Below are 27,947 nucleotides of genomic sequence, written 5' to 3' on the forward strand. Positions count from 1 at the left end.
TTGAACGTAGATAAGAGATCTTAAAAGCCAAAGAGATGATAGGAGTCGCTAGCTAAAGCCCTGCGCCCAGGAAAGAAAGTTTCTCAGTGACTCAACCTGGGGAAGCAAGAAAGCATTCCTGCGAAGCTAAGCAAGAAGGAAGGGTTAGGAATAGAATTGAGAAGAAAGAATTTGGATTTGAAGGTTGCGTCTATTGATTCAGAAAACCAGTACATATATACATGGAGAAGTACTATTTTCGTGCAACTTCCAAACATAGTTACCTAAATGTATGCCTTAATTAACAACTCATTAGAAGATATGACAGAATAAGGCAACAGAATATTTGCCAACATGATTTCAGAGATATTTGCCTAATACCCTCCCTCAAGTTGGAGCATACGGATTTCGAATGCCCAACTTGCGGAGAAAGTATTCAAACTGCTTCTTGCCCAATGCCTTGGTGAAGATATCCGCCAGTTGAGCATGAGTGGGCACGTACTTGGTAGTGATGTTGCCTCTGAGAATTGCATTACGGATAAAATGACAATCAATTTCGATATATTTTGTACGCTCATGAAAAACTGGATTAGCAGCAATGTGAAGAGCTGCTTGATTATCACAATAAAGTTTCATAGGACGTGAATGAGCAACTCTGAGAGACTGAAGCAAAGCTTTTAGCCATATTAGTTCGCAAGTGGTGGTAGCCATGGATCGATACTCAGCTTCAGCTGAAGAGCGAGATACAATGTGTTGTTTCTTGGTTTTCCAAGAGATAGGTGAATTACCAAGAAATACAAACCAACCTGTAATGGAGCGTCTAGTTAAAGGGCAACTTGCCCAATCAGAGTCACACCAAGCATAGAGCTGCAGATCACAGTCAGCATGGAGCAAAATTCCTTGGCCTGGATTACCTTTCAGGTACCGGACAATACGAAGAGCTGCCTCCCAATGTTCCTGACGTGGATGTTGCATGAATTGTGCAAGCATATGCACACAATAAGAAAGCTCCGGTCTTGTAACAGATAAATAAATTAAACGTCCCACTAAGCGACGATAGTGGTTTGGGTCTGAAAGAGGTGGTCCATCAGCCAATGGAAGATGATGATTTTGATCTAGAGGAAAAGCAACAGGTTTAACGCCTAGCATGCCAACTTCAGAAATGATGTCAAGAGCATATTTCCTTTGACAAAGGAAAAGACCAGTAGAGTTCCGGACAATTTCAATGCCCAAAAAATATTTCAAAGAACCAAGATCCTTCATAAGGAAGCAGGTGCTTAAGTAATGTTTGAAGGTGTGAATGGCAGCACTATTATTTCCTGAGATAATTAAATCATCAACATAAACCAGTACATGGAGCTGTAGTGTACCTTTGTGCAGAGTAAACAAAGAATAATCGGAATGAGATTGCTGGAACCCATATTGTTTCAAAGCACCAGCCAATTTTGCAAACCAACATATAGGAGCTTGTCTCAAACCATATAGGGACTTTTGAAGATGACATACTTGGTTTAAAGTAGGAGATCGGAAGCCGGGGGGCATCTTCATGTACACCTCTTCTTCAAGATCACAATGCAAGAAAGCATTGTGAACATCCATTTGGTGAAGTTCCCAGCTTTTGGCAGCAGCAACAGCAAGAAAGGTACGGACAGTGACCATTTTAGCGACAGGAGCAAACGTTTCATTGTAATCAAGCCCTTCAACTTGATTATTTCCCAAGATCACAAGTCTTGCTTTGAATCTCTCAATGGAGCCATCAGAATTATACTTAATTCGATAAACCCATTTGCATCTGATAGCTTTCTTACCAGGAGGAAGAGGTTCCATAGTCCAAGTGCCATTATGTTCCAAAGCATGTATTTCATGTTTCATGGCTTGTCTCCACCGTTCATCTTTCACGGCCTCAGCAAATGTTTGAGGTTCAGTTCCTGCAGTGATAGCTGCCAAGAAATGTCTATATTGGGCAGAAAAGTTATCACAGTTCACATAATGAGCTATAGGGTATGGTGTACCTGAGGATTGTGATGAGCAAGATGAACTCTTCGAGGGGCTTAACGTACAAATGGTGTGTGTCACAAAATCTTGTAGACGAGTGGAAGGTATCTTGGTGCGCTGTCCTCGACCGAAATATTCCTCATTTACAACAATACTGGAACCCCCCTTATCATGTGTAGTCTCATGGCTGCTGTCATGAACTACTGTTGTGTCAGAGGGAAAGACAGTTGAGGACTCGAGTGTTGATGTATTGCCTTCCAGATTATCGTCTGTCCCATTTTCCCTACTGATCTCTTGTCCAATGTGAGGAACAAGATTTTCATGCATGTGACTATGCGGAGCATTGTTTGGTCCCTCATTGTCATCCATATTAACCCAATCTATCATAGGACCCGAGGTAGAATCAACATGCGTAGAAAGTGGGCTTTGCTGGCCATCAGTGAGATAAGGAAATTTGTCCTCACAAAACACAACATCTCTTGAAATTAAAAATACTCTTAATTCAAGGTCATAAACTCGCCACCCCTTCTTGCCATAAGGATAACCCATGAAAACACATTTGCGGCTACGGCTAGCAAATTTATCTCCTTTATGTCCTTGGTTATGAACATAACATAAACATCCAAACACACGCATATGTCCGAGTTGAGGCGTCTTACCATATAAGACTTCATATGGTGTTTTCCCATGCAGAATGAGTGATGGAGTCCGATTTATCACATATCCAGCAGTCAAAATGCATTCCCCCCAAAATTCGATGGGGAGATTTGCTTGGAATCGCAGGGCACGAGCCACATTAAGTATATGTCTATGCTTGCGTTCCACCCGTCCGTTTTGTTGTGGAGTTCTTGCACAAGAAGTTTCATGCATAATACCATGCTTCCGAAAATAAGTGCCAAGGCAGGTGAATTCAGTACCATTGTCACTTCGCACAGTTTTCACTTGTTTGTTAAATTGACGTTCCACCAAAGCGATAAAATTGCACAAATTCACTGAGACTTCTTTCTTGTCAAGCAGCAAGTATATCCACGTTGCTCACGAATAATCATCAACAATGGTTAAAAAATATCTTGCACCACAAAATGAAGTGGTTCGATAGGGTCCCCACAAATCACAGTGAATTAACTGAAAACTTTCTGAAATTTTATTATCACTAGCAGGGAATTTATCCCTTGTTTGTTTTGCTCTAAGACAAACATCACAAACTTGATTACTTAGCTACTAATTTTACCAGCACCAATATTTGGAACCAACTCCAGAACCTTAGATGATGGATGTCCCAGCCGCTTGTGCCACAAATTGACGGATTTCTCATTGCCAGTTTGTACTGTTGCCACAGTTGCCCTTCCTCGCAAGTAGTAAAGCCCCTCTCGTAGCTCACCCGCACCAATCACCATCCTCGAAGTGTGGTCCTGTATAGCACAAAATTTATTAGTGAACTGAACCATACAATTAGATTCATCAATCAACTGAGATACCGAAATGAGATTGCACTGCAAACTTGGCACATATAAAACATTTGCTAATTTCAACTTGTCACTCAGCACCACTGTTCCTTCTTTTGTAGCAGCTGTTTGTTGCCCGTTTGGAAGCCCAACAGGACATTCTATCATGTCTCGGACATGGGATAAGCAATCTAGCCTTCCTGTCATATGATGAGAAGCACCCGTGTCGATAATCCATTGTATGGAGGAGCACTTACCAGTGAGTTTCTCAGTTGCCCCTATCTTGGTATTGTTTAGAATGTTCAGTAATGTCTGCCATTGTTCATCACTAAGGCCATTGGTATCGCTTCTATCAGTATATGAGACTGCAGTGTTTGTGCTTCTTCCTGGTGTGGAGACTTGAGTTGCATTGGCCTTGACCAGTCCTCCACGTCCTCTGCCAACAGGAGTCATGCCTCGCTGTCCTCCCTTTCCACGTCCATTTCCTCTTCCAGTCCCACGAGCACGATCTCCCCACCAGTCCGGATAGCCAATTAGCTGAAAACAGCTATCAGGTTCATGTCCTGTACGATTACAATGGTTGCATACCACATTTTTGTCCTTTCCTTCATTTTCGTTGCGTGATTTGAACTCTGCTTGCACTGCAAAACTCATCACCTCGCCGCGCTCTTCCTTTCCACGAGATATGATTCTGACACGTTCTTCCTGAACCAGTGTTGAGTAAAGTCTGTTCAGATTTGGCAATGGGTCCTGGGCCAACAAATTTGATCTTACAGTCCCATAGACTATTTCATCAAGTCCCATGAGGAACTGATGAGCTTTCTCTTCCTCACGCTTCTTTTCTAAGGCCGCTCCAAGGTTGCAGGTACACAAGCCGCACTTGCACATTGGCATTTGTTCAAAGTTTGCCAATTCTTCCCATAATTTCTTAAGCTTTCCAAAGTAAGCAACAATTGTCAATCCTCTCTGTTTGCATTCAGCAAGCTCAGCCCTTAGTTGTTGTATGCGTGGTCCATTCACCATGGAAAATCACTCTTTTATGTCTTCCCAAAGATCTTGTGCCACCTCCATATGTGACATAGTTGATCTCAATGATGGTTCAATGGTGTTCATTATCCAGGACACCAGTAAAGAGTTGTTGGTCCACCAGTCTTCAAGGTCCGGTGATTCCTCATCTGGACGCTTAATAGATCCGTCCACAAAGCCAAACTTTTTCCTTGCTCTCAATGCAGTCTTGAGAGCACGAGCCCATTCATCGTAATTTTCTCCCTTCAGTTGAACTTGTGTCAACAGACTTCCAGGGTTGTCATTGGAAGTTATGTCATAAGGGGAGATAGTTTTCCTCAAGGTAGCTGTTTCACCATCTTTGCTGGCCATTGCAGAAAAATGGTAAGGATATTTTATTAAACTAGATATAGCTCTGATACCATGAGAAGAAAGAATTTGGATTTGAAGGTTGCGTCTATTGATTCAGAAAACCAGTACATATATACATGGAGAAGTACTATTTTCGTGCAACTTCCAAACATAGTTACCTAAATGTATGCCTTAATTAACAACTGATTACATGTTTACAGCTAAGCATGATATTAGAAGATATGACAGAATAAGGCAACAGAATATTTGCCAACATGATTTCAGAGATATTTGCCTAATAAGAATAGAAAGTACACAGGATGGAGCTCGAACCCCATGGTTTTCCAAGAGAGCCGAGATCTAATCTCGATAAGCTCTGGGCATGCCAAGCATGGCACGGGTTATTTCCACAAATGGGATTGGTTATATATCCAGTATTCGTTCTATTGAGTGTGGGCTTCACAACTCGCTGGTTGATCATCATTGGGAGGTTTCTCCAGACACAATGGCTAGGAAGATTCTTCTCTTGGCAGATGAGAGTGGGGAAGTTGGATCTTCTTGGTAAGAAAGAAAGAAGTTCTTCTCTTTGACGGTCTCTGCCTTCTCCAATCCTGAAGCTGTGGCTTTAAAGATGGTCACCCTTTCTTATGAGAGAAGTAAGGAAGTTTCAAGCGATAGCAAGGAGCCTCGGGGAATAGGATCTCTTTCTACGTTTACAGAGAGCAAGCGATCGGAACTAGTAAAGGGAGGTCTGGAGTTAAATTCTGGAAAATAAAATTACCTAGAATTGAAATTTGAGCCACTTGATATGTGATTTGTATGGGCCAAGGCCTTAGAATCTTATTGGGCCATGAAGCTGGGTTTAGCCATTTAAGACAGGGAAAAGCCCATTAATTGTAACTAGCAATTAATAAGAGATGGGTTTGACCATTTTTTTAGTGGGCTGTCCTTCTATGTAGATCAAGTCCAGCCCATTATAATAAACAAGATTATATCTTACATCATGAACAAGAAAGTCAAGTAATTTCAGGAAATAAGAGATGGGTTTGACCCATAATTTGTTTTTTTTTTTTTGTTTTGACTATGTACTCTATGAAAATGTTTACGACTGGTATTTCCTTAGATTGTAGCCTTTTTCTCTCTTTTTCTTTTTCTTTTCTCATGAAAAAATATTAGTTTCGAAAATGACATCATAATTCCAAATTTAAAAGGAAATAACGGCTTCGTGAAAAAGAAAAGGAAATGATGGGGCATGATTTCAAAGTTTAGATGACGTTCACTTCATCATTAGCTGAATTAATCAATTATTTGATGTTTGAAGGAGATGAGATCTCATCGATTGTCTTGCCATTGTTTCTTCAAGCAAGCATAGCTGCAAAACCTTGACAGATGCACGTGGGTTAACAAGGATATTGACAGAGTTTGAACTTGGGTTAAAAAAAAAAGCAAAAAAAATTTAATTAGTTCTAAAAAAAAATTTGACTCGTTAATATGACATAGTTAAATATCAATACTCAATTAATTAATTAATAAATTATTTTTTTTATAAAAAATATCATTTAGATACTTTAAAAAAATATTATTTTAGTTTTTCTAAAATAAAAATAAAATTAACTCTACAAAATCCATAACCCAAAACTTATTCCAAGTTATCCATATATCTAATTTTACAACTATAAAAACAAATATTTATGTAATTCACCCTTAAATAAAAAATAATAAAACAGCATAAAAAACCACCTTTGTTGCCTTTTCTTTTCTTTTCTTCTCCCTTCATTTTCTTTTTAAACATCTCATTACAAATTACAATCCCTGCATTTTGTCATCTCTTGCATCAATAAAATTATTTTTTTAATTGGAGATTTTTTGAACACTTTTCTTTCCATAAAGTCAAGGAAAATAGAAAAGTAGATTATGTTATATTTGGAAATATGACGGTAATTTCTTTTTAAAATATATTTTATTTAAAAATATATTAAAATAATATATTTTTTATTTTTTTAATATCAATATATTAAAACAATTTTTAAAACTTTTAAAATATTTTTTTTCAAATCAATTTTTCATAAAATACCAAACAGCAACCAGAACACGTAGTGCGCACACTGCGTGGTACAGAGGAAAGCAAAAGCACAAAAGTCTCCCTTTATCTATATTTACTGTTTCACCCTTCATAAGTACACCACCAAAAAAGTGAACAAACATCATACGTGGCTCAATTCCCCATACTGACTTCGCTATAATTCGGTCACCCTCACTTGCTCGCACATCATTTCCGTTCTTTAACACTGTTATTCAACGCCTCTTCCTTCCCCGCCGGAAACCAAACGAAGCATAAGACCACTGTTTCACGCCGTTAATTAATTTCATACATCGGTAACACAGAGCATCTTATAATTCCTCTTCTTTTTTCTCCTTGTTCTTCTCCCCTTCTCTCATCACTCTCCCTCTCACTTGACCGGCACTGTGAAGGAGAATACGGCGAAGCTTTTTCCGCATCGATAACTTCCGGTTAGGATTCCTTCCTTCTATCATTTATTGTGATTAGCTGGTTTTTGTTCCTTAAACAAAACAGTTCATAAACCCTAGTTCTTTTCAGATTCGGATTTAGCGAGTTGATTTTTTTGGATTTTCTGTGTTGTATTTTTCGTTTATTTTTATAGTTTTAATCCATTAAATTTCATGTTCTGGCTCTCCGCTTGCCTGCGCAGTGTGTCTGGGTGTATTATGATTTTGAAAAGGATAGTTATGTTTATTTATTTCGAGGAAATAGGGAGTTAACTAGCAGTAGTTTCCTGATTTTTTTCGAAATAATGATGAAAAATAGTTTATCTTGCGGATTTAGGCAGAAAGTGATCTGTTTGTTGAATATTGTAATGTGTGGAATTGCTTAATGGACCTGTAAGTAATTAATTAATTCAGAGACATTTATTATATGAAATGGACGAGTAATCCTTCTATGTGTTTTCAAGGCTGAAATGTGTTTTTAGTGTATGATTTTGAATGTTTGTTTGTTTGGAAATTTATGTTTTAATATGCTTTGGGTTATGGAATCGTGAATGAATATCTATGGCTTTGATTTGTGGTAGCGTGACTCTCCATGTAGAGGCATGGCTTGAGGTTGGTATTTGATTATTTATTTCTGATTTTTAATTGATTTGGGATTAGTAGATTTTGATGATAAGTGCGCATGTTTTTCTAACAGGAATTCTAGCGGTTCTTTTCTGCTCTAAGCTTCTATTCAAGGTTTGCTTTTTCCGGGGAGTTAGATAGTCTCTGTGATACTGTGAACATGGGAGCAGCTTGTTGTGTAGCTGCAAGAGATAAAGATTGCCCCAGCACAACTGGATGTCAAGCATTGCATAGGAATTCCGGATGTTCCCCAACCTTGAGTTTTCGTTGGGACAACCGAAGGCGTGTGGCTGGTGAAATTGAGGATTTTTCATGTCAAATGTCGTGTGGAGTCAGTAGAGATGTTAGTGTGGAGATGAAGGGGACTTTAGGTTCCGATGGGGGTAATCTTTCAGATGGTTTGAGCCCGCTCGAGAGTTTTGGAACACCTATATCTCTGAAATCGCCGGTTCATGAAGGAATGGGTGTGGTCCTTACGGCTCAACCTTCAGGTAAAGGTTTGCTATTTTGTGCTTGTTTTGTTTGATCTTCTTTTAGGTGAAAATAAATTCTTTTTCAAAGCTGAAGTTCCATTCTAATCCGTGTGCCAAATTGTTCCAGAAATCCACGTGTGCACTTTGATTTGAACAGAAAAAAAAGTGACCTATTTCATTTGCTAAGCAATAGGATCTTGAATTCTTAAGCACTTCCCTCCTATTCACGGAAAAAAAGGAGTCTGACAGTGCTAGCCAATCATGTCAAAAAAGTGGAAAATTTAGACATCCCCGACCACCTCTATCTGCATCGTATTCAAGTTTTAGCTGCTGATCTCCATAATGTACTTCTGACATTTATGGTTTTCAATCTCATTATATATTTCTTTACTTCTAATTGCTTTGTAGCACCTGCACTCAACATTTTCTTTAGCTGATTTTTGGAATCAAGTTTCGAGTCCATGTAAACTCTGCTATTTTTGGGTAAATTGATATCTTACTAGTAGGGCACAGAAACTGTCAATTCATCCCTGCATTGGCAGATCCACCTGCTGTTTGCTGTTAATGGACTTCAGTTTTAGCAATGCTGTGATGGAATTCCATCTACTTGTTTACTTCTTTTTTCTTGCGCATTGCTGCAAGTATAACAGTTTTTGGGACTGTGTTCTTTTCCTGCTTGCCTTTGAGGTGGTGTATTTTGACACTTTCATTTTCTTGGTGCAGATCTATCCACGGAAAGCAATTACCCTATGGGGGTGAGTTTGAACCAATAGAGATGCAAAATTAGTATGAGGATGCTTTTTGTTTATGTATCCCTGCTGATTGCTTAATGTTTTAATTTTATTTCAGGCGAAGAGCTTGGCGGAATCACCTGATATTGCAGACTTGCCATTACCAAAGATTTCATATTCTGTACATTCATCATTTTCAATACCTACTACTGATCCTTTACCAACCTGTGGTCATCCTCATCCTCCTAACTCAACCCCATCTAGACAGGCTCGCCGCTCACCTGGGCACCGGTTATTAAGACAGGTTTCTGATAGTAAAATCCTGGGATTAAAATCACCAAATAACTGTTCTTTGTCTGAAGGAAGGTCATCATTTGTACTCTCCACTTGCAGCCATGACTTAACAATGGGATCCCATGGTGGGTCTTCTGATGGGTGGTCCATGAGAACCTTTTCTGAACTTGTAGCCTCTTCACAAAGGGGGAGGTGGTCTTTTGACAGTGAGCACTTTGGCTCTGGCTTTGGAAAAATAAGTGGATGTAGCAGCAGGTTCTCGTGTTCTCCCTCCTTAGATCTGCAAACTTGTGGAGCTTGCTCAAAGTTCTTGACTGAGAAATCTGTGTGGAGCAGCCAGAGAATCATCAGCACCAATGACTTCCCAGTGGTTTCTGTGCTGCCATGTGGGCATGTATACCATGCAGAGTGCTTGGAGGCTACAACTCTGGAGGTCGACAAGCATGATCCCGCATGCCCAATATGTGAGGGAGGAGAGAAGCAAATTTTGAAGATGTCCAAAAAAGCTTTGAGAACTGAAGCAGAATTAAAAGCAAAAAGCCTTAAGATATCAAGAAACCGAGTCATTGATAGTTACCTTGATAGCGATTCTGATGATTTTTATCAACAGAAGAATGCCATGAAAGACAGAGAAGCTGCAAAGATGGATCCCAGTTCTAGTGTAGCAAGCTCCTCCTTGAAGCCTTTCTTGAGACGACGCTTTTCATTTAGGTCCAAATGGAGTAGAACCCTTTCAGAGAAAAAAGGGTTTTGGGCAAGACATGGCAAAGATTGACTTGACTAGTCTGAGGTGAGAATTTTTAACTCATTTTTTCAGCTGCCATGCTAGTACGCCATGAGTTTCTTTTATAAAATAGTCCATCTTTGCTAACAAGTAAAGTTTCCTGCCTCTCCCTTTTTCTTTATATATATATATCTTCTTTTTTTCCCAGTTCTCCGTAAAAGCTGGAGATGTGATTATCATGTGTATATATATATATATATTTTTTTTTTTCCCAGTTCTCCGTAAAAGCTGGAGATGTGATTATCATGTAGGATCGAAGGAGAGGGCTGTGATTCAACTCAGGCCGTGAGCGCATTCTTTCCGTTAACTCTTTGTTTGCCTATCGAAAATCTGTCCCCCCTCACTCGGCCTCACTTCAGTTTTAGTTTTCTAAAAAAAAGGAAAATAGGTTTCAGATAAATCCATTTACAGGCGTAGTCTAGGAATTATCCGCCTGATCTCCAAAGCCCTTGATTTTGCTATCCATGGGCTGGACTGAATTTTGACAATGTTCTGTACTTTTGTATTCTATTAATCAATGCTAAGAAAATGTCTCTCTCGTGCACGATGGGTGTCTTTCCCACTGTTGTCTGCCTTTGGTTTAATAATGCAGTAGTTGAGAATTCTATCGTGTGAAGGTGCTGCGCAGAAGTGGCTAAGAGACCACCCATGAACGCAATGCGCCTCCCAGCAGCGAAATGTGAATGATAGGCGATTGATTTTGGGTATCAATTTTGGAAAGATCCGTGGAAAGGGCTTAAAAGGTTTATTGATGTCTTCCCAGTTTAATTTTCGGTATGAAATAGTTGATATTAAGTGGAGTATAAATTAATTTTACTCATTTGACACTAATCATCAAGGTTGATATTATCAGGGAAATTATGAATGTATTGCTCTGGACTTCTGGAATTACCTGTGAATTTATTAAACTGTTTTTTTTTTATTAATATTGGTGTCCAGATTAATATGGGCATATTATGTTAAATTTTATAGATTTTAAAGTTAATGACTATAAAAATCTTCAGTAAAACTTGTAATACTCAAACTGGAGTGTTTTTCAAAAAATAGAATTAAAACTTGATTAAACTTGTAATACTCAAACTGGAGTGTTCTTCAAAAAATAAATTTAAAGCTTGATTAAACAAGAAGTAACTCATAGTTTTATTAAATCATTTTTAAAAGGTTGAAAGAGAGTGATGCTTGATATAATTAATAATTCTTACATAATTCAACACAACTGTCTGGTCATTTATTTATCGCGTATCCTTCGTTTAAAAATTCTTCATGCAAATCATTACTAAAAAATGTAGCACCAATCTTGTTTCACGGAGGTTAATTAAATTGCAGTGAATGCCCGAAGTTGCAGCGAAAGCCAGTGTGAATTCTGTATTTATTAGGTATTGTATATTACTGAGCTGGCTAGAGAAAAGCTTCCGTTGTCGTCCAGCGGTTAGGATATCTGGCTTTCACCCAGGAGACCCGGGTTCGATTCCCGGCAACGGAATTTTTATCATTTTTTCAGCAAAAATAAAAAATATAGAAGAAAAAGAAGGGAAGGGAGATTGTCAGAAGTGGGATTTGAACCCACGCCCTCTCACGAGGACCAGAACTTGAGTCTGGCGCCGTAGACCACTCGGCCATCCTGACGTCCAATAGTCTGGGATATGATTTAATTGAAGAATATTCCTTGTCTGGTTCCCCTTCCTGATACCGTCATAACCAAATTATTCGCAAAGAAGAACGACCTGCGACATGGATCTATTCATTTTCTGATCCCAAAATAATAACTCTAAAAAACCTTAATATGTATTTTGATCAGAACTCAACATTCCAAATGATTATGCACCGGAAACATTAAAAGATCGCAATCAGTTCCCTTATAATTTGGCTGTCAAATGGTCCGGAGCACCAAGAAGATCAACTAATGATTGGACGCTCCACGAGTGTTGTTCACTCTTTATTGACGCAAAACATGAGCTGATACAAAGAACAAATATACTTCCTCACACAGCCTTTCTGACTATAACCTGTGCTCCTTTCAGTTTCGGATATCAACAACATTGTGACTCACAAAATTCATGGACTACAGTGAAATGGGTTTTCCATTTGATCAATAATACTTAGCAATCCTGATCTGTAACTTGGATGGAGAAGCCTCACTCCTAGTTCTCTCTTCATACGCATATTGGAAACCCGTTTATCTCCTCTTGAATTATCCTTCTTCGTAGGTGATGCAGCACTAGCAGAATTAGAGCTCCATTTAGTGTGGCCTGGCCACTTCTTCTTGATCAAGTCCTCTGCATATGTAAACACCTCTTCACGTGGAGCGGGGTCATCATCCACAATATTGTAAATTCCCCTGAAAAAGGGAGATTCAGTGGAATCTAGATGCACTTCAGAAAACCAACAAAAAAATTAAATTCCTGGAGTTAAACAGAGAGATTGATAAACACTGGTAAAATGACATAGGGTTCATTGAGCACATGGCATACCTAAAAGGATATATCATAGTTTTTTGAAGGTTAGCTTTAAGTTAGGGGTTTTACTTTCAATGTGGCAGACTTGCTCTATCACAAATCTAATGAATTATGAGCGAGGAACTGGATAAAAGAATTATTTTTATAAATGCCCACCTGGAGGATGGCGTGTAAATACTAGCCTTGAGTGCTTGACAAATGTCCTCAACATGAACTCTGGAAGTGTATTGCCTCGATTTTCTCATCTTCTGACCTTCTGACTGTGGCTCTTGCTTAATTATTGTATCGACAGCGCTGCCAAAATTTGTTTCCAACTTAGCCGCACCACACCATATTTAGCAGTTAAATATTAACAGTTAACTACCAGCTAACCAAAAAGAAGTGCATGGTTTCACCCGGGGAATAAAAAAACAAAGTGATATATTAACACCTCTCGCTCCTAATAATAAAGGGATGTTGCTAGCACTCAACGTTGGGGTTAATTAGCGTAGGCATCTTATTCTCGAAGAGAAAAGTGAGAATTTGGAATAGAGAAGTGATTCGGATACTCTTCAATGGCAGCTGTGGGTCAGCACAAACAAATATGGCATATAGAGATGCTGATTACAACCTTCTTCCAGGACCATAGATACCTCCAAGACGAAAAACTTGAGTGGAAAACCCCAGGCTTTGGCCCAGATTTAGCCATCCTTCCTCGGCATCTAACCTCAATTTAGCTAGCTCACTTGTAGGGCTGGTTGGATAACTGCCACATGATAATGCAAGTAATTAGTGGCATGCAAGTTATATGTCTTACACAGCAATGCATGCATAAGGGTCCTCTGCTTACTCCTCATCCACCCAAGCACCATCACAATGACCATATACACCTGCGAGCAAAATGAAGTATCATTAAGTCAAACCCAACTATTTTGCAAGGATGGAAGATGTTGGAACGTGCCAAAAAATTCAGATGATGGGAATTAAAAACCCAAGTCTTTGTCTTCTGCCTAACAATTCATTAAGAGATTTAAGCATATATAATGCAGCCTTTCAGCAGTAAATCTCCCTAAATCTCTATTTCCTTGGAAACATGATGAATGAAACAACCATTTGTTGAAATGCTGCCGCCTTTGCATCTAATGTTAAAGGAAGATTATTATATATATCAACTTGCTATAAAGTTGGATTTTGAGTTTCTTTGAATTTGGCTAAGCACTGGATGATTGAACTAGTATAATTGGTTTATTTACCGGCTCTGATTCAGTATAACCTCCAAAAACACAAATTGTTCTCATATCCACCATAACATTGAGAAAATACATAGTTTGAATCAAAACAAAACTTATGTTCACTTACCACACTCGATCTATAAAAAAAAAAAAGATGATAAAGTTCTCAAAATATTCAATGCTGGAATATATATTCACATATATATATATATATATGCAAGTAAAAGAACACAAACAAGCATTTGACTTTCATCCATACATCCATTTATGAATTATAATACCAAAATACATACTGGTAGATGACAAGTAACAAAGCCATTGAAGATTTCCGTCCAACAGCGTACTTCTTAGAAGTTCTGCATGCTGAAGCATCTTAACAATGACAAGAAATCAATAGCATAGAATCAAAAGTTCCATGTTTAGGGAGCATTCAAACAATATCCAACATGGAATTCAACAAGGCAGTTCACATACCGGATCACCCGCGCACCCAACAGGAGGGATTGAGACCAGGAGGTGCGTGTAACATTTCAAAGCATTTAGAGTGCTCAATCTGAAAATAAATAAATAAATAATGAAGAGCAAAATTTCAACAACTTTTGAAGCAAGATACATCTATCAACATTAATAAAAATTTCACACAATAACTTAGACAACTAATTAATGACAAGAAATCTTCACACAAGAAATCAATAATCCCAGCAGTAAAAAAATAAAATTAATAGGTTTTTTTCTCTAAGTACTTCATTTTAAATAAAAGTCAACAAAAAAATAAAGAAAATAAAAAATAAAGCAAAAACACACTCTGGCTTATTTGCATCAAGAAGGTGAACATGAAATCCCTTCTCCTCAAGTTGTTTCTTCTTCGTTTTGTTCGTGCAAGTTCCAGTAACTACCCTGAGAAAATATCCAATACGACAACGTTTTTGTTAAGTGATTTAATAAAAAATCAACGTGCTTCAAAACTCGGAGAATTAGGAGTTACCAGCCTTCTTTATGAAGCGACTGTGCAAAGAATTGACACACAAATCCCATCCCGAGAATGAACATCCGATTCTGAGATTCGGATTCCGATTTATCGGTTAGGGAATGTGAACTGGTTGTAAAAGCAGCTACACGAGGCAAAAACGTTGACGCTTTTTTTGAGTTTGAAGGAAAACAACCGGCTTGTAGAGGAAAGCGTGCCGGTATTTTTACCTGGTATACCTCCATAGCGGATTGTGAAATATCGGGTGTAATTTGAAGTACCAGGTCAGTTTTTGTCGCGGGGAAGCTGGGCATAGGAGTTGGAGTTAGTACGGACAACGACAAATGTAAAGTTTAAGGATCAAGGTGGTAATGGGCTTATATTGGGCTTTATCACAGTCACGTTAATCTGTTACCTGGGCTGGGATGGATATGAGCCTCTTACACTATAATCTATTAGAGTAAAGCCCATGCTGCATAGCACTTATTTTGTTGTTCATTGATTGCTTCTCAAAATATTGCACCATTGGGCTTTGAAGATTGAGAGATTCCTAAACATCTAGAAATTTTAATTGTAGGCATCTCGATATATTAAAGAACTAAGAATATTAATTTTACCATATAATTTTATTTTAAATTATTTTTGAAAAAATGCTGAATTATGGTGGATTCAATTCTCTAGACTCACTCTTCTATCTTAAGTCTAATTGACCTCCAAGCTCAAATCTTCTGGGCAGGCTATTTTGGACTTGACTATATCAGGTTCAAATTTTTATTCATTTTATATGATTCATTTTTTTTTTATTTGAAAAAATCTTAACCAGATATTTTGACTCATCACAATGTTTGATTAACTAACAATTAGCTTGATTAATGGGAGAAATCTTAGAGTATTTAAGTAATGATTATTAATATTCGACCCATTGAACCATTTTAAGGGGAAAAAAAGAATTGTCTTATAAGAACAATTTTTATCAAAGCTCGGTTTTTTTATATTTCTATCTCTCCTAATTCGCTTTCCTTGTATCCTTATGAGTATATTTCTCTTTTATAAGTAACTATTTGAATAATCAATAATTTTTTTTATTATTCAATTTTTTATTTATTATTGGATGACATTTCTCGTTTCCTTTTTTTTATTCTCAAACAACTGGTTGTCGAGGTGTAAGCAAAAGAAATAAAAAAAAATCAATTTCAATTATAGATATTTTACATTGAAAAAACTATAGAAACACAAAAAAGAAAAAAGAAAAAAACCATTCCAAAATGTGCTGTTTCAAGCGACATATTAATTTGTACAGTGGAAAGTTATTTTATTTTCTTATCATATTTGTTTTTTGATCGAGATTAGATTTACTCTTCAAATTTAGTATTTAAAAATTCATTAAAATAATGGTTTTTATATTTTAAAAAATTTATTTTTGGCATAAACATATTAAAACAATACTGAAACACCAAACAAAATTAAATTTAAAATAAAAAAAAAAAACAAAAAAGAGCCATACAAACAAAATACACCTTTATTTTTCAGCATATTTATTAAATTTGAACCTGGATGAACAAGAAGAAAACATTTTCTAATATCTGGTATGTAAAGCTAGCTGGCACCGTTAGATAAGTCAACAAAATAGGCACCAATTCAATGTCACTTGCCTTACTTTTGTTTTTTACAAGACAAGGATAAAGATGCTTGTTTATAAATAGATAGTGAATCCTTACTATATTGTACACAACACAAGAGAGAAATAAGAGAAAAAAAGTAAGTGATAGAAGGAAAATAATCCCATAAAATTGTGAGGTATATATAAGAGAGTAAGTGAAGTGTTTTCTTTTATTATTAAAAAGATTTTAATTATTCTTTTATTAGTAGAGAAATATTGTAATTTTCATATTACTTGATAAAATTCTTTTATTTTTGTCTATAAACGTAACCTAATTAAATAAACCATGTAAATTTTTATATATTTTATTTTATTTTTATTTTTTATCTTATTAAATTTACATGTCATATCCTAACATGATTTGTTATCTCAATTTCAGTAAACTTGCTAAGTGACCCTAGTTACTGGTAAGGGTTGTGTCGTGGTTTTTCATTTATTGGGCCGGTGCCACTAACAACTAATAAGTCCTCAATTGAGCTGAAAATTAAGTTCAGGATCATTTATATGTGGGATTTGTTATTCACTCACGGATTATGTAAATTGATTACAGTATAACCACTCTAATCCATTTCTCACCAAATTTTTCTTGACTTATTATTTATGATTTGCTTTATTCAATGAAAAATATGAGTTTTTTATTGATATTTTTTTTATGAAATATAAAAATCACTAGATTCAGTTTTTCGCTTGTGTTTGTCCGTCTGTGTTCTTTCACTCACTCAAATAAATTTCAGAATTTACACGAGCAAATAAGAGTATACATCAAGATTTACAGAACCCTTTTCACAAAGCTTGCAATCCTCATGACTAATAACAGATCTTTGCCAAAATAATTTTTCTCATTTGATAGCCTGTCAATTTTAGTCGTGTCCAAATTTTAAAAAGATCCCTGATTTTGAAAGAGGCTTTGATTAGAGAAACAAATGAGAAGAGAAAAAAGTCACCAGAACGCTGATTTCTAGCTTAGAGTAAGGACTTTATAACCTCCAATCGATAAAACCTGGCCAAACGACTCAAATGGAAAATGATTACCAAAAACTAGATCTCCACTCAGATGTGAAAATACTCAAAATAGGTTTCCAACTTTTTTTCCTCTGATTCAAAAGATGGTAAAGATGACTTTTGAGTTGTTTTGAAGACATTAGTATAAATGCGAGGTGTTTTTAACTGAAAATAGCAACAGAACACACTTATTGAGTAAAATACCGAAGAACGTGACTTTTCCAGGACTACCTGTCGTCTGCTTCCCTCTTTCTCTGTTTTTCCTAGCCTGAGGCTGGGCCTGGTTGCCTTGCCTCATCGTGTCCTCCTCGCCATTTTTTCTGTTGAGGTAGCGTATTTGTTGGGTGTCAGTTGAAGGCCAGGCTAAATTTCAACCAAAATAGCAATGGATAAATAAAACTTCACATATGCCAAGGTTAAATTTCAACCAAAATAAATAACCCATCATGTACTTCGAGACTAAAAACCAATATAAGATACATGATTTGATTGGAAAAATAAAAATTTGCCATTACAAATGTCCTACAAATATAAGACACCAAATTCTCGACTCATTGACTGCAACTCCGTGGCTTGTAGGCAAGGATCGAATCTAGTCTTTGCCAAAATCAGCGTTGTAGTGCGCGGTTGACTCGAGTTTCTTTGCTTCATTAAGTTTTCGTACGGCCTGCAATAAATTTCCACCAGCATATAACTGAGCACATATACTTGGAAAGAAACATGCACAAGAACATTCTGTGTGTACTAAAATTTACCTTCATAAAATCTTCATGGATGACATAATCACGTTCTGCACGGATTGCTGACATTCCAGCTTCCGTGCAGACATTACGAAGATCAGCTCCATTAAAACCCTGAGATATATGCAACAATCATTTAAGCGAACGATACATGCATGTAACAGCCACAGTCACCACTAACTCACCTCTGCAAGTTTCACAACAGCCTCATAATCAATATCCCCATGCTTGGCAATCCCAGCAGCATGGATCTTAAGGATTTCCATTCTTGACTGTTCATTTGGTAGTGGAATCTCTATCTTTCTGTCTAATCTTCCCGGACGAAGAAGTGCAGGGTCAAGAACATCAGGGCGGTTTGTGGCCATTATCATTTTAACCTACAACACAAAATTGAACACTCAATTTCCCCAATTATTCAGTAGCTGCAAACTTAAACATCTAAACATGTATATAGAAAACTAGTAGATGAAAGTGGCTGGCAAAAGATGCAGCGCTAACACACGCAACAGAGATATGATATAGATATAAGCTAACACATGCATTTACAAGAGATTTATTTTAAATCTCTTGTAAATTATCAGACATTAAGTTTCCTTAAGTCCAAGGCCCACATATTTCAACAGGGAATTAGAGCAAAATTAAGGGTCATGAAAAGGATGATGCAGTAGCCTAGTCACATGCAAACACAATGTTCATATCTGCTAACTTCCCCAACAATAACAAGCCAACAGCAAGAGTTTACTAAACCAGAGAAGATTCAGAAGACAGTGCATGGTGCAGAAGATCCCAAGCTAACCCACTGTCTGTATGTATTTGAAACTAATGAAGAATAGAAAAACCACACCCATAATGCAATGTTGATATTACTCACTTCCCACAAAACAACAAGCTAACAGCAAGAGTTTACCAAACCAGACAGGATTCAGAAGACAGTGCATGGTGTGGAAGATCCCAAGCAAACCCACTATACACATTTGAAAATAATGACAAATAGAAAAACCACACCCATCTTTTCACAAAAGTGCCTCCCAAAGGATTTTTTTTGTTTAGTATCAACTCAAAAGGTGGCATTAGATTATAAACCAAATTTACCTTCCCAAGCTGATCAAATCCATCAAGTTGGTTAAGCAACTCCATCAATGTTCTTTGGATTTCACGATCAGCACTTGTTCCCTCACTAAAACGGCGTCCACCAATTGCATCTATCTCGTCCATGAAAATGATGCAGGGCTTGAGAGACAAAAGCAAATTGTAAATTTAATGGAAGTATAAATTAGTAGGAATAAAAAAAATTCATGGAACTAAGACTCTTACTTGATGATCACGTGCATACCCAAACATTTCTCGGATCAACCTAGCACTTTCTCCTATGTATTTGTCAATGATGGCACTTGAAACAACCTTAATCCAGTTTGAAAGGGCAGCATGTTAACCACAGGGGGCAACTCCAAGCAATAGAACATAAAAAGGAAAAAAAAGGTGGCTGAATAGATGAAACAGGATCTGACCTTTAAAAAGTTGGCATCTATGTTGCTTGCAATAGCCCTAGCCAGCAATGTCTTCCCAGTACCAGGAGGTCCATAAAGAAGGACACCCTGAAAGAAAGTGAGCAAGAAGTTAAGATGAAATATAATCTAACGTTATTCATACTGACATAAATATTACCGCTGATACTTTATATGTATATCACAGGGGAAACGAAGGGGAAAACATAAAATGAGACCTTTGGAGGCTTAATCCCCACTCTAATGAAAAGCTCAGGGTTCATCAAAGGTAGCTCAATAGATTCCCTCAATTCTCTAATCTGATCAGATAAACCACCCACAGCTGAGTAGCTCACATTACCAGGATCTTCATGCAGCATGTTATAAACAACCGGGTCAACCTGTCAGCCCCAAACACACACAACATCAAACATCATTCACGACACTATAAATTCTGGCATGAAAACATGTTCTGAAACACCAAAAATGACTTACTTCACGTGGAAGAGCTCGCATGATTGTAAGTGTTGTCATATCAAGAACCACTCTAGTTCCTGAAGTCAGTTTTTCCTTATCCACCTTACTACGGCAGCCTACCACATACCTCGGCCCGCTGCTCGCTTTGACAATCACTGAATTTAAATGAAATAAATCAAACAAATGCCTATAAATATCAACCATGTATATATATATACACAGCAAGAACAGAATATTAAGGGGAAAACAGAAACATACAGCGTTCATTGTCAAGAGGTCGAAGAACTTCTCCTATAATCTGACCAACACTTTGAAGAGACTTCAAATCATCTTCTGTTTTGTTAAATTCTTTTTTTGCAGCTTTCAAATTCTCCCTCGCTGCAAAATAGACAAGCATTATCCATACTATTATAGCTCATGATTTGATACGAAATTCACAATAATAATAATAATCCTAATTTCTTCAGGCAAATTGGATTGAAACAAAAATAAATTAATAAATTTGGCGATTAATACAACAGGAGATAATAATAATAATAATAAAGAGAACAGGCCGATTAAGAAATCAGATTCGATCTTTGATTAAAGTAATTAAAGAAATGATTTGAAGTAAAGTAAGTAGTAAAGGAGGGAGTGACTGACTAGATCGAACTCTGGATTCGAGCTCTTTGTGGTTGAGTAACTTCTTGCGATAATCCGCCTCTGCAGTACGACGTCGCGCTGCGTCGTCTCCATCGTTGCTTATCGTTGCCATTCTTCTTTCTTGTTAATGGAGCCGAGAATTTACCTTCTCTTTGTCGAGGAAGAGAACCGCTGCAACTGACTTCAAGCTAGGGTCGCCTGATTTTATACTTCAATTTTAATTTGCCGTATGCTGGCTGATAAACGACGTCGTTCTAATCTGTAGCTTTGCTGCAAATTCGGCCAAGGCTTATAGACGTGGTCCAGTATAAAGATAACGTTGAGAGCTTAGTTGTAAAACCTGTACAGGCTTAACAAATAAATCTAGGATTTGGATAAGTACGGGTTAAAAAAAATAATAGAAGAAGTCATTTATCCGACATGATTGAAAACTCTATTAATCTATAATTGAATAGAATAGGATAAAATGCAATTAATTTTTTTTAACAATATTATTTTAATTTTTTAAAAGAGTTAGTAAAAAAAATTAATCCTTTTGATATATGATTGGGATCTTGTTTTAGATTAATATCAAATTAAAATTAAAATTTTATAACTATGATCAAGAGTGACGTTGAATTTTTTTTTTTTAAAAAAATTGATCCTTATTAATATAAAAATTATTTAAATTATTTTTTATATTTAAATAAAAAAATAATGATGACAAGTTCTATTTTTTTAGCAAATTAAGAATGACTAAAAGTTATTATTTTAAATTTATGAAATAAATCAAAAAAGAGAGTAAAGATTTTATAGTGCTTAGAAAATAATTAGTCATATTCTTTTTATTACTTCATGAGACTACCTTAAAGAAAAAAACAAATATAATAAAAAAAATAAAATGAAACTCCTGACCTACGAAAAAACTAATAACAATATTTCCACTTAAATTTTTTTTCCTTTACTTATATCTATTTTTTTCTTTAAAGTAAATCGAGAGAGTAGTTAATAGAATCACTAATTACTTCGTAAACACTATAAAATTTCTTAAGATAGCAAGTTGTTTTTAATCAATTAAAATAAATTTTAATATCTATGGAAATTAAGTTTTGGAATACATATGATACAAGGAAAGATTTCCACCAAAAAAATGATACAAGAAATAGAAAATTATTAGATTGTTTTTTTGAAGTATTTTTTGTTTGGAAATGTAATAAAATAATATTTTTTTTATTTTTTAAATTTACTTTTTATATAAATACATTAAAATGATAAAAAATATAAAAAAATAACTTGAAGCTAAAAAAAAAAATTAAAAAACACGGTTGAATCCCAATGTGGCCTAGCCTAGGACTTGGCCTTCTGCAACACCTTTTTTAGCACAAAAGATATTCTCTGTGACATATGGTGTTCCAAGAATATGTCTTTCACCCTCTCATATCCCTTCTTTCCCATTGTCAATCTTCTTTCAACATGTGTGGCTAACTTCAAAATGTTATTTGCAAGTGGAATCACGCCTTCTTTTCCAATAGGATGCAACAAGCCTGTGGTGCCGTTCACGACAATCTCCATAGTGCCTCCAGCTGCAGTGCCCTGGAAAATTGCAATAAAAACGAGTGAGAAAATTAACACCTAGATTGAAACAGAACACAAGAAAAGAAAGCAAAAATCGGTAGGCTTTGGGGCAGTATATTTGCTTAGACTGAAAGACTCACCAACACAGGCAGCTGAAAGGCCATTGCTTCAATGGTAATCCTCCCAAAGCACTCTCCTCTAGCCTACATTAATAATAACTTCAAATTTCAGCAAGAAAGCCAGTGCTTAGCAGAATAATTTTTATCCACGAAGGGGAAAACTGACCAAAATAAAGTGTGAGATGAAACTTGACCAAAAGAATCAAGGCATCAATGGCAGAGCAAAACTACTTTTAGATTATCAATTTCATCCTTTTTTTCCCTTTACTTGTTGTATTTAACTTTCACAAGAGTAGTTTTCTGCATCAACATATTCAGACAAGAGGGCATTGAGTGTAGAGATGTATGCACAAGGACCTGTTCAAAGAAGAACCAAAGGACTATTACTAAATGGAGAGTTTAGTAATAAGAAATGGTCCTCTACGAAAAAGCTTTGGCGGTTTAAGAGTTTCCTGGAATCTCGTGTGATGCTTTAATTGATCAAGTGCTCATAGAATTTTTTTAAAATTCAATAGCGCCTTTTTGTCCTTTTTCCAAAGATGAAATAACAAGAACATTGATAAAAACACAACGTTGCTTCCAATGAGAATTCAGAAGTTAAATCTGCAGAACAAACCTGAGAGTTCTGCACAAGAACATCAATCGCAGCCAAATATGGAGCAACAGTCAGGGTTTTATTTACAAAGTGGACACGGTCTTGAATCTTCTTCTCTAAAACAAAATTACGCAGCTCTGTTTCAAACTTCGTTTGAGCATTCATGTCACTTCCCACAATTACTGCATGCACTGATGGCACCTGCTGCTTCTTCTCTTGGATCAGATGGAGGCTCTCATAGAAAGAATGAAGAAAGAGGTCCTGACCTTTCCCACGCGAAACACCTGCAACAACAAGGTTTCTAATGTTCATTAAACAAAAAATTTCACGATGAACATTGGCTAGAATGGATAGTGGAAATTGAAAACTAGAACAGACAGTTCTCTCTTTCACTGGCTGATGGAACAATATAGGTCAAGATAGTTATTTTATCAGCAGGAAGAACATACTATTTATGATGGCAAAGAGTAGATCATCATCCCTCACCCCAAGAGACTCTCGAACATGCTCACGAAGCACCCTCTTGGCTACACTATCTTCAGCCACTTCCATAAGGTCCTTGCTATTTCCAAGGTGGACAACATATGTTTCAGGCATTTTAATCCTAAAACCAAAGATACGTACAATTTTTTTTTCAGATGACAAAAAAGCACAGAGCAAAGTAAAATCCAAATAGACTCCAATGTGAGCCATAATATACACTCTACTGAACTGATGTGATTCATACACTTGCATACCCTAATCGCTCTCGAGTCCTGTTCTTCCAGTATTCTGCTGTCGTATGCGAATCAATCATAGCACCTGCAACAAAAGGGAGGTGCTTAACATACTCTAATTTGAAGTAATGCCCTCTCATTTCATGAATCCACCACAGAACCTTCGGAAGAACTTGCTTCACGTTCTCCTTCAAAACACCTTCCAGCCATTTCCCAGCAACAGCAGTATTTAAAACAACCAAGTCAGCTTTCATCGCTGTATCTATCGCTTTCTGACTTTTTGCAGAAAAAACCTAAAAATTTAAAAGCCAAATTATCCATTTCAACTATCCGTTAAAATTTTAATAATTTAATTCACATCTACCAAAAAAGAATTACCTGCACTCCGCGGTCCAACATTTTACGTTCTAAGCTGTAAATAACACCATCATCAGCTTGGGCCGGTTTCTGATTGGTGATCCAAACCACTTTGGCTCCAACTCCTCTTAATAAAAACGCAAGCTCCATCAACAACAGAGGTCCGCCTTCAATTTTATTTTAAATCTCCACTTAGTACATTTTTCTTCTCTGAAAATAAAAAAGAAACGAAAAGAAAAGGAAGAAGAAATCGAGTACCAGAAAGAGAGAGCTCGTGAGAGACAAGGAGAACGAGCTTTGATTTCATGAAAGCAAGAGGATTCGGTCCTGAACTTGATGTTTGCGAAGCTGATTGGATCTGCGCTTGGAACTGGTCAGTAGAGTTACAGGAGTTGAATGCGGATCTCGTGAAGAAGAAGAATGTCAGTGTTAAGAGAGTGAACAGAGCCAGAATCATCAGTGTCCATCTCTTCTTCTGCAATGTATTCCACGCGGTTGCTTGTTTTCCCATTTTACTATTGCTTCGCTCGCTGTTTCGTGGATTTTAATTCTCTGGTTTGATGCAGTTTTCGAAATCGGAGTCGACGTGGATCAAAGTAGGAATCAAAAATCAAAATCTTGTGTTCCACTTCGTTGGATGGATTATTTACTGGTTTGTTTACGATCCGTCGAGACGTTTGGCATGTCGTTGGTTCCACATGGTCGAGCCCAGACGACAATTATACTGGGCGACCGACGATTTTAAATAATAGGAGATGAGTCGATAGTTATAGATTCAGTGCCTGCACTATATATATATATATATCAAATTTCTATGTGAGTCCCTCTAGTTTACTTTTGTTTGTTTGAGTACTCATATTGTTTTAGAAACTTTAATTAAATACCTTTTTTAATCATTGATGTGGAAATACTTTAGAAGGGATTTTTTTATATAAAAAATATATAAATTAAAATATAAGAAATTATAGAAAATAAATAACTATTTAAATGTAGCAAAATAACAAAATTCTGATTATCTCTTATAAATATCAACATCCTGACCATTGTTCCTTTTGTCATGCACTGCTAATGTTCTTTCATTATAATTATTTTGCTTCTTTTCACCTAGTATTTATTTAATTAGTTAATGGGCTTGCAATTTAATTACCTCTCATATTTTTTTTTTTAAAAAATCTAAAATTAGATTTTTTTTTAATTATATAAACCACGACGCATGTACTTTATATATATATATATATATATATATAAAAGTGTCTGGATCAGTTTACGTATATTTCAATTAATCTCGTAAGTCCTGAAGTTAATGATTAAGTAAGTCTCAAGTGATCCTGAGATTTGTAAAACTTAAACTGGTGACCTCTAGAAAGTAACTCTAGAACTTAACCAGTTGAATTACACTCTTCAAAAGTTACATGAATTGTATAATTGACTTCTTAAATTGGATTAAGTTAAATCTATTATTTTTATCTAGAAATAATACTGATTTAATTTTTTAGTGTTGACTTAATTAAGTATAAATCAAGTTTAGTTAGGATAATTAAATCATGAACCAAAAAAAATTAATCCAATAAATTTCAAAACTTATTGAATCTAAAATTTAATCCTTGGGTTGGCTTAACCAACTATGCTATAAAATGTCATTTCAGATAATATTTCGAAGAGAGGAAAATGAAAGTGAAAAAAAAAAGGCACTCGTTTACATTTAGAAGAGAAATTAACTCGAAAAATAAAATCAAGACCAAGTAGCATCTATTATTGCAACACTTCAATTCATATCAGATACCGGATTCCACCATAATTAAAAGCTTAATACAAATACATAATTCTCTTCACCAGGTTACATGGTTACTCATTTTAATTAACAAGGCGACAGTTCTTCCTAACTTCACCATTAAAACCTGTAAGAGGACTAATGTTTCCCATCTTAACCATAGACTTGGCAAAATGCTCAAAGAACAGGCCCTCATCCTCAGCATATCTCTTAACCAACTGAATTGTCGTGCCAACTTTTCCTGTATAAAGCACTTCATCAGAAGTGAGAAGCCCTTTGCCCCATAGTAAGAGCTTGAAGTAAGTGTTGTCAAATTTTGCTGGAGATGCCAAGTCCAAGGGAGAAATGTTATTGTCTCCTCCAGATTTTGGACACACTGACTTCAAATCTAGGAAGTAGTTTTTCTCTATAGTATGATCTGGCTGGTTGTTTCCATTTTGGTTGTATAGCCTCTGCTTGAAGGTCACACACCTTGCCACCCCAATTGTATGCCCTCCTGAAACATGGCAGTTTTCAAATTAATAATCAAATGATCCATCTGTGTTATAATGTGGGGTGACAAATATTAACATACGCAGAAGGATGTGTTGTGTTCAAACCTGAGAGAGCAACAAGGTCAATATCGTTAAGGCCTTGACGCTTGAAAAGTGATATGAGGTTTTGAATGGTGGAGTTGGGTGCAGGGATGTTGTTGTTTGAGCCACTCAGACTCGCAGTCTTTGAGTCCCTTCTTCCTAATGGGAGTTCCCAATTAGGCCCACCGCTCTGTATCAAAACACCAACCGGTTTTTTGTTAGCGAAAAACTGGGTTAATAAATGGCATAAGGTGCCAAGAATTCAGAATTCAGAAGGTAGAATTTGGTTTTAGATTTTGCTTACTAGCACAGTTGAGCCACGAGCTGCCAAGGCGAGAATGTCGGCGCAGGAGACAGTTTGAGGGCATGCTTCTTCCAACTTAGCCTTGATTTCATCAACCACTTCAAATCCTCTGAGGGAATTCTTGTTTGGTCCAGAATTCTTCTCACTCACTATCTTTGCACTATCGTCCAACAATAACGATGCATCACAACCCTGCAAGATCAATAACATGACAATTTAATCAAGCAATAAGTTGCTTATAAGTCTGCTGAAGGCCATATGATGTGATCAATTCAAAGAAATGGTTACAGATTATGCGTAGAACAAAGATAAAATGCAGAGAAGATGAAGAAAATACAAAACTAGGTGTATGACCTGCACAAAGCAATCATGAAAATGAAGCCTTAGCAAAGAGGCAGCCATCCTGGAGTCCTTTGCAATAGCTTTTCTTAACACTAACATGACAATGTCATTAGCTTGAGGACATGAATACTGATAGAATTCAGGGAACAGACCAGAGGAGCCACCACCAAAAGGACCACCCTTTCCACCCCAGCCAAGACCAGGATGAGCTAGGCTCGTTGTTGATGAGAGGAGAACAATCATGACAATGAAACTAAAACTCGCTTTAGAGAAAGCCATGGAAAAGAGGATTACTATAGTTCAGTGGGGCTCTCTCTGTTTGCCATCTCTACTCCTTATATCTGCAACTCAAACGCGTCCCTTACCAAATCCTTCTATAACACCTAATATGGATAGATATGACCATGTCTTTCTTGTTTGCATGCCTCTTTCGGCATAGAAGAGAACATACATGTGCTTGTTGATGAATTTGGTTGTGTAAGTGTTTCTGGTAGTACCTGCTCCAAGACAAGAGCACAAGAGTATCTCTGAGCCTGCTTCTTCAACTTGCGGTCTCACCATATCATGAGGTTAATCAGTGACGCCACTTAAAAAATTCACGCATATATTTGTTATTTATTCTCCCTCCCTCTAGCCCACTTGTTAAAGAAATCATATCATGAACATAGTTTTCGGGGAAAAAAATTAAAATAATATAATTTTGATTAATTTTTGTAAAAAACAGTTACTGAGTTTAGTGGGGAGCCACAGTGGAGATTAAGAGACAATTGCCCTTTCAATTTTTAT

At 36.5% G+C, this 27,947-nt stretch overlaps 5 protein-coding genes and 2 non-coding genes across 11 annotated transcripts; 2 read left to right on the forward strand and 5 right to left on the reverse strand.

Annotated features, from left to right (window-relative positions):
• The first annotated feature begins 6,979 nt into the window (after nt 1-6,979).
• On the forward strand, nt 6,980-22,959 carry LOC105128785 (uncharacterized). 5 transcript variants are annotated; one of them, XM_011030604.1, is made up of 6 exons: nt 6,980-7,286; nt 7,981-8,398; nt 9,104-9,135; nt 9,230-10,195; nt 10,338-10,343; nt 10,406-10,752. In XM_011030604.1, exons 2-4 carry the CDS (start codon nt 8,068-8,070, stop codon nt 10,178-10,180), a joined length of 1,314 nt encoding a protein of 437 aa, XP_011028906.1. In that variant the 5' UTR covers nt 6,980-7,286; nt 7,981-8,067; the 3' UTR covers nt 10,181-10,195; nt 10,338-10,343; nt 10,406-10,752. The 5 variants fall into 5 exon arrangements, with proteins under 5 accessions (XP_011028906.1, XP_011028909.1, XP_011028907.1 ...); XM_011030607.1 differs by lacking the exons at nt 10,338-10,343; nt 10,406-10,752 and adding an exon at nt 22,950-22,959; XM_011030605.1 differs by lacking the exon at nt 10,338-10,343 and having other exon boundaries at nt 10,396-10,752.
• On the forward strand, nt 11,601-11,672 carry TRNAE-UUC (transfer RNA glutamic acid (anticodon UUC)). Its single transcript has one exon. It is a non-coding gene; the product is annotated as a tRNA-Glu (tRNA).
• Nucleotides 11,732-11,815, reverse strand: TRNAL-CAA (transfer RNA leucine (anticodon CAA)). The gene has a single exon. It is a non-coding gene; the product is annotated as a tRNA-Leu (tRNA).
• LOC105128784 (NAD(P)-binding Rossmann-fold superfamily protein) lies at nt 11,957-15,163 on the reverse strand. The gene is made up of 8 exons (XM_011030602.1): nt 14,842-15,163; nt 14,661-14,753; nt 14,331-14,409; nt 14,150-14,228; nt 13,475-13,514; nt 13,256-13,390; nt 12,802-12,939; nt 11,957-12,527 (listed from the first exon to the last, which is right to left on the reverse strand). Exons 1-8 carry the CDS (start codon nt 15,135-15,137, stop codon nt 12,245-12,247), a joined length of 1,143 nt encoding a protein of 380 aa, XP_011028904.1. The 5' UTR covers nt 15,138-15,163; the 3' UTR covers nt 11,957-12,244.
• On the reverse strand, nt 17,854-21,094 carry LOC105128783 (26S protease regulatory subunit S10B homolog B-like). The gene is made up of 10 exons (XM_011030601.1): nt 20,829-21,094; nt 20,445-20,564; nt 20,205-20,341; nt 19,949-20,110; nt 19,734-19,820; nt 19,540-19,626; nt 19,318-19,455; nt 18,411-18,602; nt 18,241-18,339; nt 17,854-18,152 (listed from the first exon to the last, which is right to left on the reverse strand). The coding sequence occupies exons 1-10, from the start codon at nt 20,938-20,940 to the stop codon at nt 18,078-18,080; spliced, it is 1,209 nt and encodes a 402-aa protein (XP_011028903.1). The 5' UTR covers nt 20,941-21,094; the 3' UTR covers nt 17,854-18,077.
• Nucleotides 22,127-24,909, reverse strand: LOC105128782 (uncharacterized). Its single transcript, XM_011030599.1, has 7 exons — nt 24,428-24,909; nt 24,191-24,336; nt 23,834-24,105; nt 23,546-23,700; nt 23,118-23,380; nt 22,523-22,585; nt 22,127-22,400 (listed from the first exon to the last, which is right to left on the reverse strand). The coding sequence occupies exons 1-7, from the start codon at nt 24,678-24,680 to the stop codon at nt 22,155-22,157; spliced, it is 1,398 nt and encodes a 465-aa protein (XP_011028901.1). The 5' UTR covers nt 24,681-24,909; the 3' UTR covers nt 22,127-22,154.
• Nucleotides 24,910-25,896: 987 nt separating this feature from the next.
• LOC105128786 (Peroxidase superfamily protein) lies at nt 25,897-27,702 on the reverse strand. The gene is made up of 4 exons (XM_011030608.1): nt 27,174-27,702; nt 26,820-27,011; nt 26,540-26,705; nt 25,897-26,436 (listed from the first exon to the last, which is right to left on the reverse strand). The coding sequence occupies exons 1-4, from the start codon at nt 27,438-27,440 to the stop codon at nt 26,024-26,026; spliced, it is 1,038 nt and encodes a 345-aa protein (XP_011028910.1). The 5' UTR covers nt 27,441-27,702; the 3' UTR covers nt 25,897-26,023.
• Nucleotides 27,703-27,947: the final 245 nt, after the last annotated feature.

The sequence above is a fragment of the Populus euphratica genome, unplaced genomic scaffold, assembly GCF_000495115.2.
Source record: "Populus euphratica unplaced genomic scaffold, PopEup_1.0 scaffold11.1, whole genome shotgun sequence".
Taxonomy (NCBI): Eukaryota; Viridiplantae; Streptophyta; class Magnoliopsida; order Malpighiales; family Salicaceae; genus Populus; species Populus euphratica.

Excerpts from the sequence above, each read along its gene's own strand:
- LOC105128782 (XM_011030599.1), bottom strand. The coding sequence starts at position 24,680 with ATGGGAAAACAAGCAACCGCGTGGAATACATTGCAGAAGAAGAGATGG. Across the intron at positions 22,586-23,117 it reads TTCTTGTGCAGAACTCTCAG|GCTAGAGGAGAGTGCTTTGG; the intron begins GTTTGTTCTGCA and ends TTATTAATGTAG. Across the intron at positions 22,401-22,522 it reads CCTTTCAGCTGCCTGTGTTG|GGCACTGCAGCTGGAGGCAC; the intron begins GTGAGTCTTTCA and ends GCAATTTTCCAG.
- LOC105128785 (XM_011030607.1), top strand. The coding sequence starts at position 8,068 with ATGGGAGCAGCTTGTTGTGTAGCTGCAAGAGATAAAGATTGCCCCAGC. Across the intron at positions 8,399-9,103 it reads CCTTACGGCTCAACCTTCAG|ATCTATCCACGGAAAGCAAT; the intron begins GTAAAGGTTTGC and ends TTCTTGGTGCAG. Across the intron at positions 9,136-9,229 it reads AAAGCAATTACCCTATGGGG|GCGAAGAGCTTGGCGGAATC; the intron begins GTGAGTTTGAAC and ends ATTTTATTTCAG.
- LOC105128784 (XM_011030602.1), bottom strand. The coding sequence starts at position 15,137 with ATGCCCAGCTTCCCCGCGACAAAAACTGACCTGGTACTTCAAATTACA. Across the intron at positions 14,754-14,841 it reads TCGCTTCATAAAGAAGGCTG|GGTAGTTACTGGAACTTGCA; the intron begins GTAACTCCTAAT and ends ATATTTTCTCAG. Across the intron at positions 13,391-13,474 it reads GGTGCTTGGGTGGATGAGGA|TTATCCAACCAGCCCTACAA; the intron begins GTAAGCAGAGGA and ends ATCATGTGGCAG.
- LOC105128786 (XM_011030608.1), bottom strand. The coding sequence starts at position 27,440 with ATGGCTTTCTCTAAAGCGAGTTTTAGTTTCATTGTCATGATTGTTCTC. Across the intron at positions 27,012-27,173 it reads TTCATGATTGCTTTGTGCAG|GGTTGTGATGCATCGTTATT; the intron begins GTCATACACCTA and ends TTGATCTTGCAG. Across the intron at positions 26,437-26,539 it reads TGACCTTGTTGCTCTCTCAG|GAGGGCATACAATTGGGGTG; the intron begins GTTTGAACACAA and ends GCCATGTTTCAG.
- LOC105128783 (XM_011030601.1), bottom strand. The coding sequence starts at position 20,940 with ATGGCAACGATAAGCAACGATGGAGACGACGCAGCGCGACGTCGTACT. Across the intron at positions 20,342-20,444 it reads ACCTCTTGACAATGAACGCT|TGATTGTCAAAGCGAGCAGC; the intron begins GTATGTTTCTGT and ends ATTTAAATTCAG. Across the intron at positions 19,456-19,539 it reads GGTATGCACGTGATCATCAA|CCCTGCATCATTTTCATGGA; the intron begins GTAAGAGTCTTA and ends TTGTCTCTCAAG.